This window comes from Salarias fasciatus, chromosome 2, assembly GCF_902148845.1.
Source record: "Salarias fasciatus chromosome 2, fSalaFa1.1, whole genome shotgun sequence".
Classification (NCBI taxonomy): domain Eukaryota; kingdom Metazoa; phylum Chordata; class Actinopteri; order Blenniiformes; family Blenniidae; genus Salarias; species Salarias fasciatus.
In genome coordinates, this window is record NC_043746.1 from 10307042 (window position 1) to 10326310 (window position 19269).

The following is a 19269-nucleotide window of genomic DNA, read 5'->3' on the forward strand; positions in this document are numbered from 1 at the left end:
CCTCTACCTCGCACTGCAGTAAACCAAAAGACTGATGAATATTAGTGTCATGATACAGAATTTGAGTTTCTGACTGTTTCTCATTTCAGGCTCTTGACTTCCTCTCTTCATGTTTGATCAATCCCTGATGTGTTTCAGCTGTACCTGAGTGTGTGACTGTCTTCACCTGGTGCTTGTGCTATTTAGTGTTTAGTCTTAATGTGTGTTAGCAGCTCTTTGTAGTGTCTCAGTCTGTGTTTTGCATGTTTGGACTTTCTCTTTCTCACCTGTGATCTTGAGGACTGTGTTACTGTGGTCAGTTGATTTCTGTTTTGAACCTCCTGTTCACCTACTGTGGTGTCTGGCACCCTGAATTCTCCTTTAAAGCAAAAGTTAACACCAAACCTCGAAGTGTCTTCCTCAAAATTAAATCTGATCCGTATTCAATCAAGGAAAAAAAGTGTGAAATCAAATTATTTCCCCAATAGAAAAGATAACGTACCCAGTAACAATATCAGGAATCTCGTAACTTTTCTTTCTTTTCTTTCTCTTGCACTTATTTTATTAAGTAATTATGTGAATTTTTTTTTTTTGTGGGGATAGTTTTCATTGTAGTTTATCTTTGACTGCTCCCCTCCTGGCTCTTGGTTGAATTTGTCAAATACATGTATTATTTGTAAATGCAGAATATGTGGAAAAAAAAAAAAAAAAAAAAAATCCAGTTTGTATTTTAGAGCTTCTTCCACTGATTAACAGCCCCGAAAGTTAGTCACATTCACACAAAGTTCTTCATTTAGTCTGATAAGATTTCAAATTGCAATAGTTTGTTTGACCTCTCTGTCCGCAAGTTCCTCTGAAAGCACTGCTGTTTTTTTTTTTTTTTTTTGTACGAGACCTTGCGGCTCCGCACTCCTTCCCCGTGCGCCGACCTTGACTCTGGCCGTAAGCCTCCTCACACCTGCACCTGGAGCCGGGCGGAGGAAGCGCTCGCCACCTGCCCACGGCGCCCGGCTCACAGCCGGCCTGGCAGCGGCTGCGAGCAGCAACCTTGGGATGGAGCGCAGCAAGACACTGATGGCAGAGAGACACACAGAACCTCCGGCCAGAACACACAGACCATTCCCCCTCAATCTCTTTAATTAGGCAGACGGCAAGACACGACTCCAGTGGAGACGGACACATTTTGTGGTTGAGATGCGCCGCGGGCTCTCGCATAATTTAGGCTGTGACCATCTTCGAATTCTATTCATAAAAACAACCGTTGTTTGCTAAATTTCTTTTTAAAATCCAATTTATTAAAGTAATAACACAGAATTAGTATAAACAATATTTATGTGAGATTGGAAGACTGGAAATATATTCAGATGTCTTTGTGCAAGCTGTTCGGACTGAGTTTTATGTCTTTATAAAATCTCTCATCTTTAATGTTTTGTGGTGGATTTGTCAAGTGGCCCGCCCTCCTGCTGGCTTTGTGCTATCTGAACACAAATCAAACTAAATGTTGCTCAAAAAACATTTTACGACTGCAGCTTTTGCAAATCAGCTTCAGGTAAAAACCAGTATTTATCGATCATTTGTCTTGACTTTTCAGAAATTATCCAGACACGTTGCATTATTTATACTTGCCCTTCTCTGTTTTACCTCAGATTCTCATAGATCACAAACTGTACAGTCTCAAGCCCACTAACCAATTATTTTCTTTCCCAGTGACACTGAAGAGAAGAAATGTGTTTAGTGCATCTGCCCCTTCAATAATGCACTTTCTCTTTTTCATACAGTGCACCTCTTGTGCATCGATCCGCTTGCTTAGCTTCACCACCTTTTGTTCGGCAACACAAGGACGGCGAAAAAAAAAAAAGCCTGCATTTCTGCAGACTGGAGTTTTCTTTAAAGCCTGATGAGGACAGACAACTAGCATGACCTTGACTTCACCCTCATCCCGCCTCGGCACCGCCAGGCGGAGAGCCCCAAATGTAAAACTACAGCTACACATTTTTAATAAACGTTTTCCTCCAAGAGTGACCTTTACACTGCAGAGTTTGCCAAAGCGCAGGAAGAGGCTGACTGAAAACGATAGGTTCCCCAGAGTTTGTAAATATCATACCATTCACCCAGGCATATAAAAGACAAGCAAATACCCATGCAATTATTTTTAGGCTCCAACTCCATGAAGAAAAAACCAGATCAGGCAAACGCCATATTTAACTGGCCAGAAGCAGCGAACATGTCCTCGAATGTAACATTAACAGTCTCTACTAAGTCCACAAGAGCAGAGATGTTTGTCCTTCTTTTCCTGGACTGAGAGAAAAGACTTCTGTCTGCAGCTCTGGTTCAGGATTCCTCACGGCTTCGTCTCCATAGATCCTCCAAATGATCACCGCTGAATTCTCATGCAATGTCCAGCTATCTATTGTGTGATAGAACATTGTTAGTTTAAAAACTCAACTGATGCATTTCTTCTTGAAACAAACAGAACTGTCCTTCTTCAAAGGAATACCTTTGAATACGTTGTTTTGTCCAATTAGTGCTTTGCTCTCCAAAGGCATTATGTTTCGAGTGACACAAAGCGGAACAAAAACACCTCACATTTCATAAACTGCAAACCATTACTTTATGTTCTGGCCATTTATCTGTTCTAAACAACTTGAGCAGTTAATCAATATCAGAATTGCTGATAATCGTCGGCCCAGCAACTATTCCATTAATCCACTATTGACTGCATGACAAATTGCCTCACCGGCTTGATGAATCAGTGTGTAGGTACAATTGTCTGTTCGGCGGGAGAAACAGAAAGCATTTCCTTTAAATGCGCCATCCAAGTGAGAACAATGAGCAACACTTTCTAAAGTCATCATGGGCTGAACGCTGCAGAGGAATATTAACTCACTTTGTTAACTGCGACATTAATTCGGACTGCAGAGATACTAAAGTGCGCCACTTCTCATACAATGGATCAACAGGGTAAATTAAAGCTCTGTATGCTTTGATGTAAAAGGACGTTCCTCCTCCTTCAGTCTCCCTTCTTTTTTTTTTTTTCTTTTTTTTTACTTTAATGCTGCTGTATAAGTGTTTTCAGTGGAGTAGTTTCTAATTAACAGTCAGCAGTGGCTGCGCTCGAGATGCTTTTCTTGGCAGGAGCAGAATATGCCCCTGAAGAGAGCGTGAGCGCTGGCCTCCCCCCAAACGCAGAACATGCTCGAAACACCTGACTCATATTCAGATGATTATGTCTATCATTGCCCTGAGATACAAGAACTATTTGAGATTCGATACCTCTGGAGGAAGGAATCATGGCAGCTCAGACGCCCTCGCGTCTTTGTGCCAAAAACATTGAAACGCCAAGATGGGCTGCCCTGTTTTTTTATTTTTTTTTTTTACTGAAATTGATCGGGGTAATTTTGTCAGACTGATAGTGTAAAGAAGGGTGTCTCTGGTTTATACGCTGCATTATTAAGCAGTGTGTTCTCGTGCAGCTCCTGCAACATGTTGAAATGTGAGAGCCGCAGCTCACCGGCCTCGGCCTCTCACTCAGCGCTTGAGTCAGCAGGTCATATTCCCTTTAATGATAACACTTTAATCCCATTTAATTCTATAATCGCAGTTAGTAAATGGCCCTTAACAACTGAGGCTGGTGCCAGGGATTTGAAGGCACTACGTATTCACAACTTTGCATCAAAAAAAAAAGGGGGCTACGTTCCCTGCAGGCCGTCCTCTCACCAACCTGGAGACGAAAAGCCGATGCAGATATCAGAAGCATCTTTCATATCAGCCGAGACATTAACTCACTTTCTACCCCCTCTTCTCTCTTGTCTCTATCTTTTAAAGTAAATTGATAGACACGTCAGGTAATGTTACTTGAAAACGGAGCCAAAGTAATCACGGCGCTGAATGCCTGAGAGAGTTTAATGTGGCAGATTCTGTCTTCTAACTGGGGGAAATCAAAGACCGCCAGACTACATTTATTTAGATTTAATTTCGATTTTTCATGAATCCAGTTACATCTGTGTCTGTTTTTCTTGTTTTTTCGCCGCGGCATCCACAACATTGATTGAGGACCTTCTTTTTATTGCCGATTTTTTTATTTTTTTTATTTTTTTTTTATCTACTTCTGGCAATCTATCATCCTTTTTCACTCTCTTCCCTCTTTCTCCCTCAACTTCGTATCTGCCATGGTCAGATTTCCTTCCCTTTTTTAAATTTGATATCACACCGAGATTTCAGGCTGTGTCATACATTGAACTGTGGATTTTCTGAGTTCTGTATTCAAGAGCAGAAAGACGGGAATGGACAATCTCCAACTCTCCCTGGGAAGGCAATATGGCCTCCCTTAATGCCTCTACAGGCGGCGGAATGTTGTTCTAACAAATCCCCAGATGCGCTTTTCCTTTTTTCCTCTCTCTTTTTTTGGTAACTCCTTCTCACTTCTTATTGTTTTTCCTTCTTCTTTTCTTTCCCGCATGAAAATGCTGCTTTGTGGGTGGCGGAGCGCTCACTGTCTGCCTGTCTTTGAACAGCTTGCTTGCCCTGGGCCTGTCCCAGACGCCATCTTTTCTTTTTCTTTCTTTTTTCTTTTTTTTTTCCCCTTCCTTTCTGCCTGCTTCTCTTTACACTGGTGATGAGCAGGTTGTTGCCTCTCAGCACACTCCAGTATAGAAGTCCCAGGAGGAGGAAGAGGGCGAGCGAGAAACATAAAGATAGATGCTGCAGTCTCATAGAGAATGGCAATATACATGATCAAACACATAAACAAGAAAATCCAGAGACTCATCATACATACATACACCCTGTTAAAAGCAACAATTAATAAGTTATATTCGATCATTGCTCCTAGTTCTATTTTCTTCTTTGTGTGTGGCTGAAATGGTTCAATGAAACACACTGATTGGATGTGTTCGAGGGAGCAGAGCTGGCAGAAGCTATCCCATTTTTGTCAGGAAAGTAAGGGCCAGCCGTAGCGTTAATTTATCTGCAGTGGAGTATTGATGGAGAAGTCCTATAGGTGATAAATCCTGAGTGGTTGTTACAGCATGAAATGATAATGGCCCGGGTGTAGCATTCTCCTCAGTATCCCAAAACAAATCTGTAGGAGGCTCTCTCTCTTTCTCTCTTTCTCTCTCTCTCTCTCTCTCTCTCTCTCTCTCTGCCTCCACAGGAGTAAACAAAACTTGTCCTGATGCAGCAGTATGCAAATACCCCCCCTACTGTGTTTTTACTTCAAGACAAATAAAATATGAAGCCATAAAAATGGGATTCATCTAAAGGAGAGGAACGTCGAGAGGTTTCCGTGTTCTCCCTGAACCCGTCGGTCCTTTGTGAGAAGTCAGGACTAAAACAATTAGTTTGTTAATCGATTGCACAACCAGAAAATTGAGGAGCAGCCAATTTAATAACTGTTTAATCACTTTTATTTAATTAAGAACAATGTTTTTTTCTCTCTTCTTTCAGCCTTTCGTGTGTATGTCTGCTGTTCCCTTCCCTTTACTTCTCATCAGTTTATATGGCCATTTTTAGATCTATTTTACCTTTGAATGTTTTTTATACGATATAACACGCACTTGCTGTTTGAATGTGTATAGATACATCTCCACATCATTCACTGTGCTCAGTTGCTCTGTCCTTGTAAATAATCTTATTAATTCTCGTCAGTTATGCATATCAAAGACATGAACAATTTCCACCTGTTGCACTGAGATATAATTTTTCGGAGCAGTGAAAGTGGGTTGTCTTTAAGTCAGTAATTGCAGGACCTTTTACTCACTAATGTACCAGTGTATAATGAGCAATAACATTTGCCTCAGTCATATGGCAAACAAAGCATTTTCTCAGCAGGGACACTAACAGTGTGTCGCTGCAGTGAAGGGTGGCGCTGCGCTAATACAGCTGATGATACCTGAACATGAGGATGCATGCAGAGGTCTTCATCTTTTAGATTATCTTTGCTTCAGACAAGCAGCAGTTATCCTTTAATCTGACAAGGTGTTCTTGCAAAAGAAAAAAAAAATTCTGTGTGTATTTGAGGTTTTAGACCAAATTCCATATTAAACTGCTGCACTGGGTTTAGTCTTGATCTTGTGTGTTTGGGGGTTTGAATCCCAGCATCCAGAGTAAAAACTAGTCACGTCTTCGGTGTGATTGCAATAGCTTGGTGTGGCAAATCCGGGAAGAAAACAAAAGAAAATAGTGATTTTATTCATATATATGCATCTGAAATGAGTTAAAGGTGTACAGGATTGATGTCTTATCATTATAAAGCTGTGAAACTAGATCTCATTTTAGATCCAGTATATTATAGTTTACTTAAACAGTTAAGAAGTATATATAGATAAATTGTAAAGTTTTTTTTTTTGAAGCAGAAGATGGAAATTATTGAGACGTAGAGGGATAAAGCCTGTGAGATGTCTTGTTTTCGAGGGTGTCCCTTAAGTCTGGCACTTCAGTAAATATGCTACCACTGGATGTCCTTTTAGTCGTTTAGGCAGATTACGGAAACACTGAAAAGAGGCATTAGCAGTGACTGGATGAAAAGTGGTGCTAATGAAGAACAGCATGGATTTTTTTTTTAACTCTCTCTCTCTCTCTCTCTCTCTCTCTCTCTCTCTCTCTCTGTGTGTAACAATCGTGCCAACGTGTGGAAACTCGACACTTGCCTATTCAAGACAACTCCACACTCCATGAACTTCATTGCCTGGTATAAAGGCGTTCACTCTGCAGTGGGATTACTGCAACAGAAATCATAAAACTATTTCCCATTTCCCTCCAGTAATCAGCGTGCTGGATCAGCTCTGCCTCGTGATCCTCTCTCAACAGGCAGTGACCTTGACGGATTGAAGCTACGCGTCGACAACATTACGACACGCTGCACACTGACCCCGGCGCACAGGTTGGGTTTAAATCCTCCCACCAGTCTGTCGTGAATGAAAGTCTATCTGTCTGCAATCATTGGTTAACAGAACTACAACAGCAGGGACAAGCAGCAGGTTTCCACAGAGCTGACAGTGGGTGCCGTTTTTGGCGTGATTGCCCTCATGGGAGACGGTCCATTCCTGTTTCAATGTATAATGGCGTGGCCCAATGGGGGGCAGCTGCAGAGTGAAGTCCAGCAGCTTCCCTGAATGCCTGTGACTCATCCATCTTGGCAGCGCCAGACAGATTATTTCAATTAGCTTTAAAAAAAAATAAATAAATAAATAAATCACATTCTGAGGTTTCCTCTGCAAACAACGGGCATATCGGGACACAGTGCTGGTTTAAAGGTAAACTCTTCTGTGTGCTTTCTGTTCCTCTTCTGAACTGAAAAAAAAAATGCTCAGATGGAAAATGTATGACGGAAAGATGAGATGTGAAGAAGAAAGAGCTCACCAAGCAAAGAACACCATTCATTAATAGGAACAACGGCAGGAAAACATCAAACGGATTATCGCCCTGCATCCTTTATTATTGTTTGCAGGGGAAAAAGCAATTAAAGACGCAACCTCTAATATGCCTCACATGATTTGTAATAAATATTCTGAGCTTCTCTTAAAAGCTGATGCATATTCGTAACAGAGGAATGAAATAGATTTCCGCATAGCCCTCAGATTGTGAAGAGGGGTGGAGGGGAATGCAGCTCAAGAATTAAATTAGACACAGCAAATTAATACTAAAAGCAATTCTGCTTTAAACTATGACTCCGGAGTCAAATTAGATTCATAAAAAACAAGTGAAACTAACAGTCGTTGAGGGGATATTGTGAGGCAAAGAGAAGCCAATATCTAAATGAATGTTAACGAGCACAATCCAATTCAGGAGCTGATTGCCTTATAAGCAGGCGGCAGCAGGCAGGGGTGCAGGGTGGAGCGAGCAGACGAGATGCATGGCACAAGAGCCACTCATCTATTCATGGTAATTGTGTTTCCCCCACTACAAGGACTGGTGGACCTTTCATTTCCTCCTCGGGCAATGGACGTGATGGGGGAACCGTGGGGTTTTTTTTAGGCTGTGGGAAGAGGATTAAAAAGGCTGCATCATCAGTGGTCTCTCCAAATGGCTGCTCACGCTCAGACCTCTCCACCTCAGGCTCTCTGGCAAATCCAACACTCTCTGATTCTCAAATAATACGGCTTCGCAACAAGCAAGCAAGCAAGCAAGCAAACAGCCAGCAGAGCAATCAGGTTGTTCAACAATTAGCTGTCTTTAATTCTCATTCTCAAGACAGACTGCAGCTCCGTGCCATCATTTTCATCTTCTGACGGCAAGAAACTGAAATATAGGCGGCATTAACTTCGCAAATTGAAGGGGCCACTTCAGCAATTAACTAGCAGACTTCTTTTCTTCCACACTTTATCAGCATGCTGACCGAGCAGCCAGAGCACAGTTGGATTTGAAAGATTTTTCCTTCTGCAGGGAGCTGTATCTGCAACTGGAAACAGTAATAAAAGCAAACGCAGACATACCATAAAATAAATCCTGCTAAATTTAGAGCACGATAAAGGACTGTAGAGTCCAGAAGGACATTGTGTAGGTCTTTTGCAATCTAGACTTTCACGTAATAACTGAGTGCCTTTGACTCCCCTTTGAATATGGAATATCGGGTTTGTCTACCAGATGGTGCAAAATAGCGGGAGGAGTTTATGCTGATGGGTTGATGTACAAAACGTAATGTTATTTACAAAATCTGAAAATGTTTGCTGCTTGTGACTGTCTGTGTTTAACATGTTTTGGAAAGGAGGCACAAACCAGCTCAACCTTTAGCAGAGATGCTGCTTTTATTGTGGTGAGAGGTTCTCCTCAGCTGACTCGCCACAACTTTAATTAGCATTTTATTGGCATATTACAAGATATCATCTGCGCTGTACTCCATCTCAGATCTCATAATCATTGACTTTGAATCTTTGACTTTGTGACAAATAATCTCCCAGACTGCATTTTTCTTCTGGAAAAGCTCAGATTTATTTGCTGTAATGCTCAGTTCCATAACTTCCGTCCACCAACATGTCCAACTCCGTGGTATCACATTTTATTTATTCTTGCTGTCTGCTCAGCGCTCCACCCCATGGCAAAGCCATACAACTTCCAGCAGTTCATTTCCATGTAAACAGGGTCTAATGGGTGCAAAATGTGTTTACTGTCACAGCACAGTAAAACTGAGAGCAGTCTTTTTGTGTGAGCTTTTTGCAGAATATTTGGAAATCATTTTCCATGTTTGAAATACATAATGCTGCAGAACTACATAACCTATTTAATATAGATGCATGTTTTCTATAATTTAAAAAGATCTGACAAACAAAAATGAATTTGTACTCTTTTGAAGACAAATTAAAATAATGAATAAGCTATAATGCAAAAGCGGCTATCAGAGCTGAAGAGGAAAAAGGCAATATTAAGACTCCTCACACCTGGTTTATAAGTATGGAAATGTTAATTTAGCCACTCTCTTTTTAAAGGAGTTGCTACAGAAAGTCATTGCAACTTGCACCGTAGACTTGATTAGGGGTTTTTGCTGGAAAAGGATTCAAATCATGATCCCCACACTCACTGAGCTCTAAAATAATTATAGCTTCTTTTCGTAAATATTTCATGACTCACGTGCTCAAGGACTCAGAGCGCCGCTAAAATGACAAAGTTATGGCACAGCTTTTCCCACAAGCTCAACACAGCTCAATTTGACCACAGAATTAAAACTCCTTTTCCCCCCCAGCAATCATGCATCCAAATCTGGAAACCAAAAAAAGTACGGTAGCAGTTCCTGGTGTGCACTGCGTGTGAGACTCACCTGTTCCAATATGGTGTTGATCCTGTCCACCTCGCAGTCAATCACGTAGCGCTTCTCCTGCCTCCTGTCCATCTCCTCAATGATGCGTTTGAACTCGGCCGCGTCCGTCGAGCTGCTAACAGAGCGAGCAGTCACCTGCCAGTTGTTAGCTACCGCTGCCTCCATGATGGCCTGCAGGATGGAGAAACCTAGAGAAGGAGAGAGACGGAGAGAGACGGAGACAGAGGGAGAAAATGGCCCAGAGGATTAAACACAGAGGAGGCTGGCGCACAGTAGCAGTTATGCAAGAACTGAGTGGCTTCTAATTTATTCTGGAGAGGTTTTTGCTCGAATTCAAAGGTTAAAGGCCATCTCATTACAATCTAAAATAGCATTGCAAAGTCTGAAAAGCCCACTAAAATATTGTCTAGAGTCTAGACTTTGTGTAAGCGTGTGAATTCACATTTGCATATTGAGAAGGCAATATCATAATGAAGTGAAAGGACAGGAATCATATCTCCATATTATTAAAAGATCAGTGGGTGATGTTATTGCGCTTGGCATCAATTAAATTATGGCATTTAGCTCAGCCACATGTTAACTTTGACAGTGCGGTGATACACACTGCGGGCCCCCGTCTCCTCGGAGAATTGTGCCAACTCATTTAAACATAAAGACAATGAAAGATTCATCCAGGCCAGTGGTGGAGAGAGATCATTATGCTACCAGAGGAACGGCGAATAAGCCCTTCTAATGATTAATTCACACGTGAAATATTTTCATTAAACAGAGCGCTCAGAAACACTATGGTCAAATCACACACCGCAGGATGAATAATGTAGCCCCGTTTCTGGGAGGAATGGATTGCATGTAGCACAAGCTGGAATAAAAATGGCTTCACTCTTTTTGGATGTACAAACGAATACAATTGAACATGAGGGTTATTAATGGAAATCAAACATACAGCTGTTATTTCATTAGGGAGAGGAGAACGCAGCTGAAACTGTGTACAATACATTTTTTTGTTGCCTGTTAACGCATACAGAATGACAAAGGAAAAGAAAACTTGCTGCAACAGCAAGTTCTGGCACACAAGCAGTCACGTACAGATTTTATTTGACGATTAATAGAGTCTGATGTGATTGGGTGCTATGCAAATTGTCTGACACAGCCTGAGCCGCGGTGGGCAAAGTAAACATTTGTCTTTTTTTCTCTCTCTCTCTCTCTCTCTCTCTCTCTCTCTCTCTCTCTCTCTCTCTCTCTCTCTCTCTCTCCCTCTCTCTCTATGAGCTGTTTCTATGCACAGCCTTATCTCCATGAACTGGCTGCAGACACAGCCAACAAAGCCAACATGGAAACGCAAGAAACTACAGTTACATAAATAAAATAACACTTTGACTCTCTTCATTTCTCTGCTTTGGCACATCCTTCCATTTTCACTCCATCTGAATAGTCAAGTTGCCTTCCATTTTTCATTCTCTTCTTCTTCGTTTGGAAATCTCTGACTCTACTGCATTATGTGAATCTACTTTCCCCTTGTGAAGGCAAAACTGCAGCACACTACCACTTCTACACTGGATGACCTTTGGTGAGAGACCGCGGGACACACGGTGTCATCTGTCCAGAGGAGCAGTGGCGTCCTGCCTGGAGATATCAGCCAGTCGGGGACTGGAGGTGATGTGGGAGCCCACTTATCGGGTCACATCTCCACGGAGTTGGCGGAGAGTTCACCAGTGTAACCGTAGCCTAACGCTGAGTCCAGATGATACCTACACATGCAGTGGCTCACAGGTTTCTGGGTCACAGGAGAGTAGAAACATAGTCATGACAAAGTGGAGGACGGTGCTCAGAGGGGCATCAATTCCCTTTAACGTAAGGTCGCAGGGTCCTGGAGCCAATCCCAGCTGACTATAGGCAACGACGGGACAGCATGGGCAGAGCGCCAGTCCATCACAGGGGAAACTCAGAGAGACAGTCTGTCACAAACACACAGAAAAACACACAACCCAGAGAAAACCTGCCCCCACTGAGGATCATAGAGAACAAACTCCACACAGAAAGGCTTTGAAGCTCCAACATGAGAGTCTTCGAGAGGTGAGAGTGTTGGATGTGTTGCTTAAAGTATGAAATATTTTCTTTTTTTTTGTTATATTCCTTTAAATTTTTACCTCAATAACACAGCCACTCAAACTAATTCTTCAATTCTTTTTCAATCAGAGGCAATAGGTACATGAGTCAAAAGTTCAAAAGTCAGGAAAATGCTAGAAACACAGATAAAAAAAATTATTTTTCAATTATATATCGCATTTTCAAAATGTCCAGGTACATGGACGTCTGTGAACACATCGTCAAAATTCCTCCTGAGAAGAAGGGAAAAATACTAAACATCAACCTAAACATCCAAAGAATTCGCAATTATTTGTACACGAAGACATCAACAGCGATCTCTCCTGTACCACGTTTCTTCTCATCTTCTCCGTGGAATGGAAAGTTACGGGAAGAAGGTTTAAATAACATGGATGCATTATTCATTTTCCTCAGGCATATGCTCAGAACCTCACCTACCGCAAGCCAGCTGGATAGCATGGCAGCCTTCCCGGCTATAAAAGCTTCTCACATTAAGAGATGTCATGCAGATTAACTGGGTCAAAATGGTCTCTGTTGGTTTGGAAACTGTTGAGAAGGATGGCAGGGGGAAAAAAAAAAAAAAAAAAAAGCCAGTGAGCCATTTACCACGTGGTAATCACATCGGCTGTATGACATGTTATGTATGTGGGTTGAAATGACGGGTTTGATGCGAGTGTATCTGTGTAATGTAATAACTGATCGCTGTGCCGCTAGGAAATCACTGTTATGTTTCTCAGAATTTTTAAAATGATTAGAAAAAAAAAAGACAGAGACAAAGCTCACTTGGGAACAGATGATTTTCCTCTTCATGTGTCTAAACACCTCTAGTGTTCAGTCTTAAAAAGTATTCTGCTCATCTTTGAAGTATGACATGCAGGGGGGGAAAAAAAACAGGAGTTATGCTGACGTGAAAATGGGAAACACTGTTCTGTCACTCAGATTACCATCATATGAAGCTTTTTATTTTCAAATTGCTGATTTGTGTCGTCCCTGCCTCAGGCAAACCCTGAACTGTACGGGAACAATTGGATTCATTTAAGATTCACAGAAGATTCCCTGCCTGCCTAGTTTTACATTTGTATGGAAATTAAGAGATGGAATCTGGTGGTGGTAAATAGTGTGTCCAGAAATGGATTACTTTTACTCCAGTTTTCTTCTTCTTCTTCTCAAGTCAGCAGAAAAGTTTTACATTTTATGATTTAGACTTCAAAACTGAAAGTGAATAAAATCCTTTCAGCAACAGAACCATCTCGACCAGCAAGTACAAATAATCCATCATGTTGTTCTGCCTTCAGAGATTTACCTCTGCTGCTCACCTTTCTAGAACCAATGCTCATTTCCAGTTGCACCTAATCAATGAATTCATTCTCCTTAACAGCACCGGAGACCCTCATAAATGCTTTTGATAGTGGAATTTATTCTCTACATGAAGAGAAGCTATAAATCTCACACTTCTCCTCACCAACATGCGACCCACAGCTCTGTAGCATGAGAAAATGTAACAGTCCACTACATAAATAATGAAAGACAACAACAAGGTTTCCTTATCACCACCTATAAATCCCTGTGGTACAAATGCAGCAGCGTGCGGCGACTTTTGCTGATTATGCTCCTCAGCACTAATCATGCCATCGAAACGGGTGGGGGGGGGGGGGGGCTTCTTACGCGCTGCTTGCTGCTGTTTGTCACCCGATGTATGGTAAACATAAAAACAGAATAATGAGTACAGCATCCTTGTGGTATATGTGCATTCACATTCCAAGGGATATAAACAGGAAAAAAAACAACATGCTTGCATGAATAAGGAAAGTTTTTTTCTCATTGTGAAACACAAGGCACGTTTTTATATACTGCACCACTCAGTGTAGTGACACATTTAAATACTGCGGTGTAAAAAACTGAATAAGCAGTATTTTCGTTGTTTTCCATTGCATTTTCTCTGTGTGAGCCCAGTTGTGGCCTGAGTTTGCATGTTCTGCCACGGCCCAAACACATTAATCTGAGGCTTAATGGTGACTCTAAATTGACCTGATGTGAATGTGACTGTTGGCGTTGCCCTCATGATGGCCACCTGTCCAGACCGTCCCAGTCAAAAACGCAACATGACCCTGCATGAAGTGGTTCAGAAGACAGACGGTAAATAAGATTTCAATTATATTGCGCTTTTCCACCACTTCAGCGATCCCAAAGCACTTTACACTGTAAATCACATTCACCCATTCACACGCCAGTGGCGGTGGCTGCCATGCAAGGAATTCAATCCGTCCGTTGGGAGCCATCTGGGGTTCAGTGCCTTGCTCGAGGACACATTAACATGCTAACTTGGGGAGATGGGGGAATTGAATGTGCATCATTCCAATAGAGAGAGCCGACCGCTCTGCCAACCGAGTCACAGCCGCCCGATGGATTTTTACACTGTAACCCCAAAAATCCAGCCATCCCGCCTTATCCTGTTCAAGGTCACAGCGCCTGGGGCTATCGATGGGAAACAATAGGTAATTTAGGATCAGCAGTCCACCCTCACTATGAGCCAAGAGCACCAACCACAGTTTCACCATGCACCTTTTTCACTGTATATGTTTCAGCACAGTTTGCAGACAGGCGGGTCATCAGCGGGTTGTAAGCTATGGCAGCATATTTGAAGGCTGTCAGCCAAACGGACCTGTTGCCGTCTTCCTTGATCAGTTCCATAAATATGTGGTACTAAAGCCCAGCTCAATCTACTGTGGCCAGGAGGTAGGATTTATGATGACCTCCAGTTACTGCTGTAATTATGACAGAGGCAACGTGGGGACACTGGAGACAGTCCTCGTCTGGGGGCAGGATGTGACTGAAGAGCAGAACTGTGGCTATGAAAATGGCTGTTTGAGCTTGCAGTGGAACCAGAAGACATCTGAAGTAATCTAATGTAATCAGCAAAACCTGATTATTCAAACTGAGAGTAGAATGTTTTTTAAAGGCAAGCTCCCAGGCTTTTTTTTTTTAAATATATATTTATATATTTTGAGAATAAAACCATTAATCCAGTCTGCATGATCAGACCAAATCTTTTTCTTTTTTGTTGTTCAGCTGCTCCCTTTGGGGGTTGCCACAGTGGATTATCTGCCTCCTCTACAGTTACACCAATCATCTCCATGTCCTTCTTCATGACATCCATGAATCGTCCTTGAGGTCTTCCTCTTCTCCGCCTGCCTGGGAGCTCCATCTCCAACATCCTGTGTCCGTTATATCAACTATCGCTCATGTCCAAACCGTCTCCCCCTGTTGCCATCAAGCTTTGCTTTTCTTCGCTGTCCCTCTGAACTGTTTGTGTTTAAAATACTGTTTATCCTCCTCATGAAGTTCAGAACCATTTACATGTGCAAAGTATCTCGTTTAAATGGACGACTCTAATCACGACGGGTTCAAGTGTGAACGAAATGTGTCTCGCAGATGGACAGCCACTGTCTTACAACGGGCACTTTGTATTCATTACTATTGATAAGACACGAGAGTCATCTTGTCCAAGGTTGGGTTGCTTCAACCCAAGCAAACTCTATCGTAATGCACTCATTGTTAGTTTGACAACATTAAACATTGATGCAAAATATGTTTTTTCCATTCGTTTTTGCAATTGACACTATCGAGTTATTATCCAGTCAATTGATGTCAAACTTTGTTGGGTCTAAAAATACACTTGATATTTAAAGACTGAGAGTGAGTCATGTTGACAGCCTGTAATCCTGGTTTTCTTTAGTAAATTAAACATAAATTCTACTGTATAATCAGAATACATGCCACAACAAAGGTAAAGACCTCTTGAAAGTGTTGTGGTGTTGTAATGCTGCAAAGTTGAAGAGCTTCGACTATAGAAAAATGGACAAAGGTTCAGAGACGTTTGTCTATTTCTCTATTTCTGCAGGCTCGACTACAATATAAGCGTGGGTGTTTTTTGAACTGTATTTGCTTGTAACAACCTCTTCTATTCTGGGGTGCAATATGGATCTTTGCAGAAGCAGCAATTGAAATGAACGGCATTCTGAGTTTTTATGAGGGGAGTGAAATGCATGCTGCAGGAAGCATTGTTGAGAGCTGAGAGGGAAGCAGGAGTGCCTGCAGTGGCAGGGTAACTCCAGGGGCAGAGTGATAATGTTGTGACTCCATGTTCGGGTGAATGGGGTGTTTTCAAGCTGGAATGCAGTATTAAGTTGCTCTTTAATCTTAAACGTGCTCTTAAAACAGATGTACAGTTTGTGGACCGGTGTATAAACCATTGCGATGAGTGCACACTCAATTATTTCTACATTTTCCCACTATGAAATCCAGACGGGGCCCAAAGACGCCCCGCACGCTTATAAATCATAAGTGTTGCGAATGAGATGTTGTGGCAGTGTAGCGTACAGTGGCTGAGTGAGAGCTGCAGTCCTCTCCTTCGTCTGTGAACTGGATCTTAACAGGATGAGTTTTGAAGCGTCACCCGTGGCGGCTCAGCAGTAATTGAATTGAGTTGCATCTAATCTCATTGCCCAGCTCCTTTGGTTCCCTGCCTCTCATTAGGGTTCGGTGCAGAGAGTCACGGGCCTCCATCTCTCTCTCTCTCCTTCTACCTCTCTCTCTTTCCCTGTTGTTCCTATCTCACAGCTGATCCAGGCTAACAAGGCAATTTAGAGAAATATTGCAAATTCCTCAAAGCATACACCTCAGCATTAGCCGCGATCGACTGTCAGCTTTAGAGGTTCATCCACATCGGTTGCTCACATTACACTGTAACATTACGCTGTATTATCGCTGGCATTATAATAATCCACATCACTCTACAACCTAATCTACTAATCTAATCAAATAATAAAATGTAAGTAAATAAGTCACTCTTATCACGCTACACAGTGAATACAGTGAATCACAATCGGGCTGAAGCAGCGAACATCACACAGCCAAAAAAATATGATCCGAGCCCATTTCTGAGGGATAACAATCTGAGGGGCACACATGAGAAACAGGCGATAGCAGTTGAGCCAACAGTAAATGGGGCTGCTTTCTCCTCGAACTTGCCAATCCCGTGGTAAATGAGGGTCTCTGGCGGGCTGAAGCGCCCTGCTGAATGCTGTGTCGAGGCGCAGAGGGCATCAGAAACAAGTGAGATGAAACCGCAGAGATAATGTTTTTGATTCACAACGAGATGGTTGGTTTGATACACAGCCGCTTTACTGTTTTTGTGAATTAAATGATAAAAAAGTCATGAATGCTTCTGAGGCCGTACACTTTTCTCACTTGAGTTACTCACTCATGCAGATAGCCTGTTTGTCCTCAACCTCTTGCGTCCAGACATATTCAGCTCTATCACGATTACACCGGCAGAGGAGTGTGTCTCAAACATGGGAAACAACTTCCTGCACATATGGATGCAGCTCGAGGAACTTTTTTTTATTGCCATTTAATCTGGTTAATGGAGTAGTAATAAACAAAAACACATATGGACCATATAAAATGAAGATGTGTGCAGCTAGTTAAGCATATGTCTGTAAATACCATGCGCTGATGTCCACAGTGTGCATTTAATAAGTAGAACTAAATTTGTGCATGCTTGAGTAGAGTCATACTGTTTCGATTGGGAAACACGTGCCTGGATCGCAGAAGACAGGTACATCGATTTTCATTAATAAGAGGCCTTGGAACAAGCTGGGAGGTGCTGAGGCGACATTCCAGAGCTGCCGTCGCCACACGGAGAATACGGATGATTATTTAAAACTCTCCAGGTGTCAGAATCTCACTCTTCATTAACCGTGTCTTTATATATGAAGTAATTCCATCAATATTCCCAGAGATGCTTTGTCTTCATTGTCTTGTGAGGAAGCCAGAATAAATACTTGCAATATTCAGGGCCTGGTGAGTGTTTGCCTCTGGGCTAAATATGCTCACTACACTCGGAGGATCCCTCCGGTGTTTGTGCAGTGGAGATCAAAATCTCAGGCTTAGGAGGAAAGCTTTATATCTCCCACCATTAGTATTATCTGGCATAGGCCCACAGCGTGTATAAAATGGACTGCTGCATTATATGACCTGTGCTCTTGACTCCACCAGTGAACTGTATACAGCAGCATCGAACACAAGCAGTCAAATCGATGTCCAATTGTTGCCTGTGGGAGAAATATGCAGCAGCTTCAAAGGCAAGAGAAGTGTCTTTGGGAAAGACAATTAATAGTAGGGGGGGGGGGAAATGGACTCCGAAACAGATCCATTCAACTTATGTAATGTAAAGAAAAATGTTCTAGAGAATATGTGGAATCAGCTCCAGCTACAGCAAAGGCTTCTCTCCTTCTTTTCGCCCCTGGGAAAATAATGCTTGAGACATTTACAGCCATGGCAGAGAAGAAGCGTTCACCGTGGAGGGAATGCCAAAGTAGCCCAAAAAATGTGTAGCCAAGGCTTTGATGTGGTATTTACAGTAGGCCTATAACCAAAACAGCTTCCCTGCCAACTGTTGTCCTAATCAAAAAGACAGCACATGTCAAATCAAACAGAAGCAGCATGCTGTCTGTATCTTTAGAAGTGCATACATGCAGGAGGGAGGAGAGAGGCGCTTTTCCACCCACAGACTTTCCGGAGCTCCTCCATCTCTCCCTGTCAGTCTTTGTTCCCTCTCGCTCACACTGCATTCCGTGACATATCTGCACATACTGTATACACACGGGAGAGCGTGTGTACTGATGCGCATCCACACCAGCTCGTGTGTGTGTGTGTGTGTGTGAGAGTTGGTCGGTGTGTGCTTGTTTGTGTCTGTCTTAAAGGGATTGATCATGCGCTGCACAAAAGTTGCCAAAAGAGTCTCTGGGCAGCTCGAGCTAATCAGCTGAAACAGAATGAAAAACGACAAAAAAAAGAAACATGGGCTTTTATGGAAAAAAAAAAAATAAAAGCAAACTTCAAATCTTTTTCCTCTTGTGTGTTTACTCTCGAGGATGACATATATATTTTATTTGTTATTTCTAACAAACAAATTGGCCCTGTGACATCAAAGCAATCTACCTCTTCTCCCGCTGCTTAAAGCAAAGGCCAGGACATTTCGTTATAATGAAAAAAAAGGAGCTCCCAGCAGTAATTTCATGGCTGCTGAAGCTAGCAGTGGGTAGGTGCTAAAATGGCTTTATTCCAGGTTCAGTTAAGAGGACACGGAGAGAGCATGGCGGTTTATTGTGTGCTTATTGTGACAGACGATGGCTCTCATACGGCATTCTTTAAGGTACAGGTGCTTGACTTGAGGTTTTTTTCGGGGGGGTTACCGTGCTGCTGGGGCTTCTGCTGCAGGTTGGAGTGTCTGTATATTGCAAAGTCACTTTGACAGTGATACCGGTTTATGTTTGCAAAATAAAAGGCGGGAAAGAATGCTAGTGATGCATAGTTTCATCCATATTTCTTTAATATTATTTTCTTGTGCATTTTATGGCTCCTCTGAT

The 19269-nt window shown here is 42.2% G+C and overlaps 1 protein-coding gene across 4 annotated transcripts in view; it reads right to left on the reverse strand.

The window, feature by feature from the left end:
* Positions 1 to 19269, reverse strand: part of LOC115399484 (glutamate receptor 3-like) — an 85586-nt gene that overhangs the window by 29846 nt on the left and 36471 nt on the right. For all 4 annotated transcript variants that reach the window (XR_003932651.1, XM_030106902.1, XM_030106894.1 and 1 more), the window contains exon 4: positions 9731 to 9918. Coding sequence is in view for 3 of the 4 variants with exons in the window: in XM_030106902.1 (XP_029962762.1) it covers positions 9731 to 9918 (188 nt within the window). In the remaining variant the exon portion in view is untranslated. The remainder of the gene's footprint in view (positions 1 to 9730; positions 9919 to 19269) is intronic.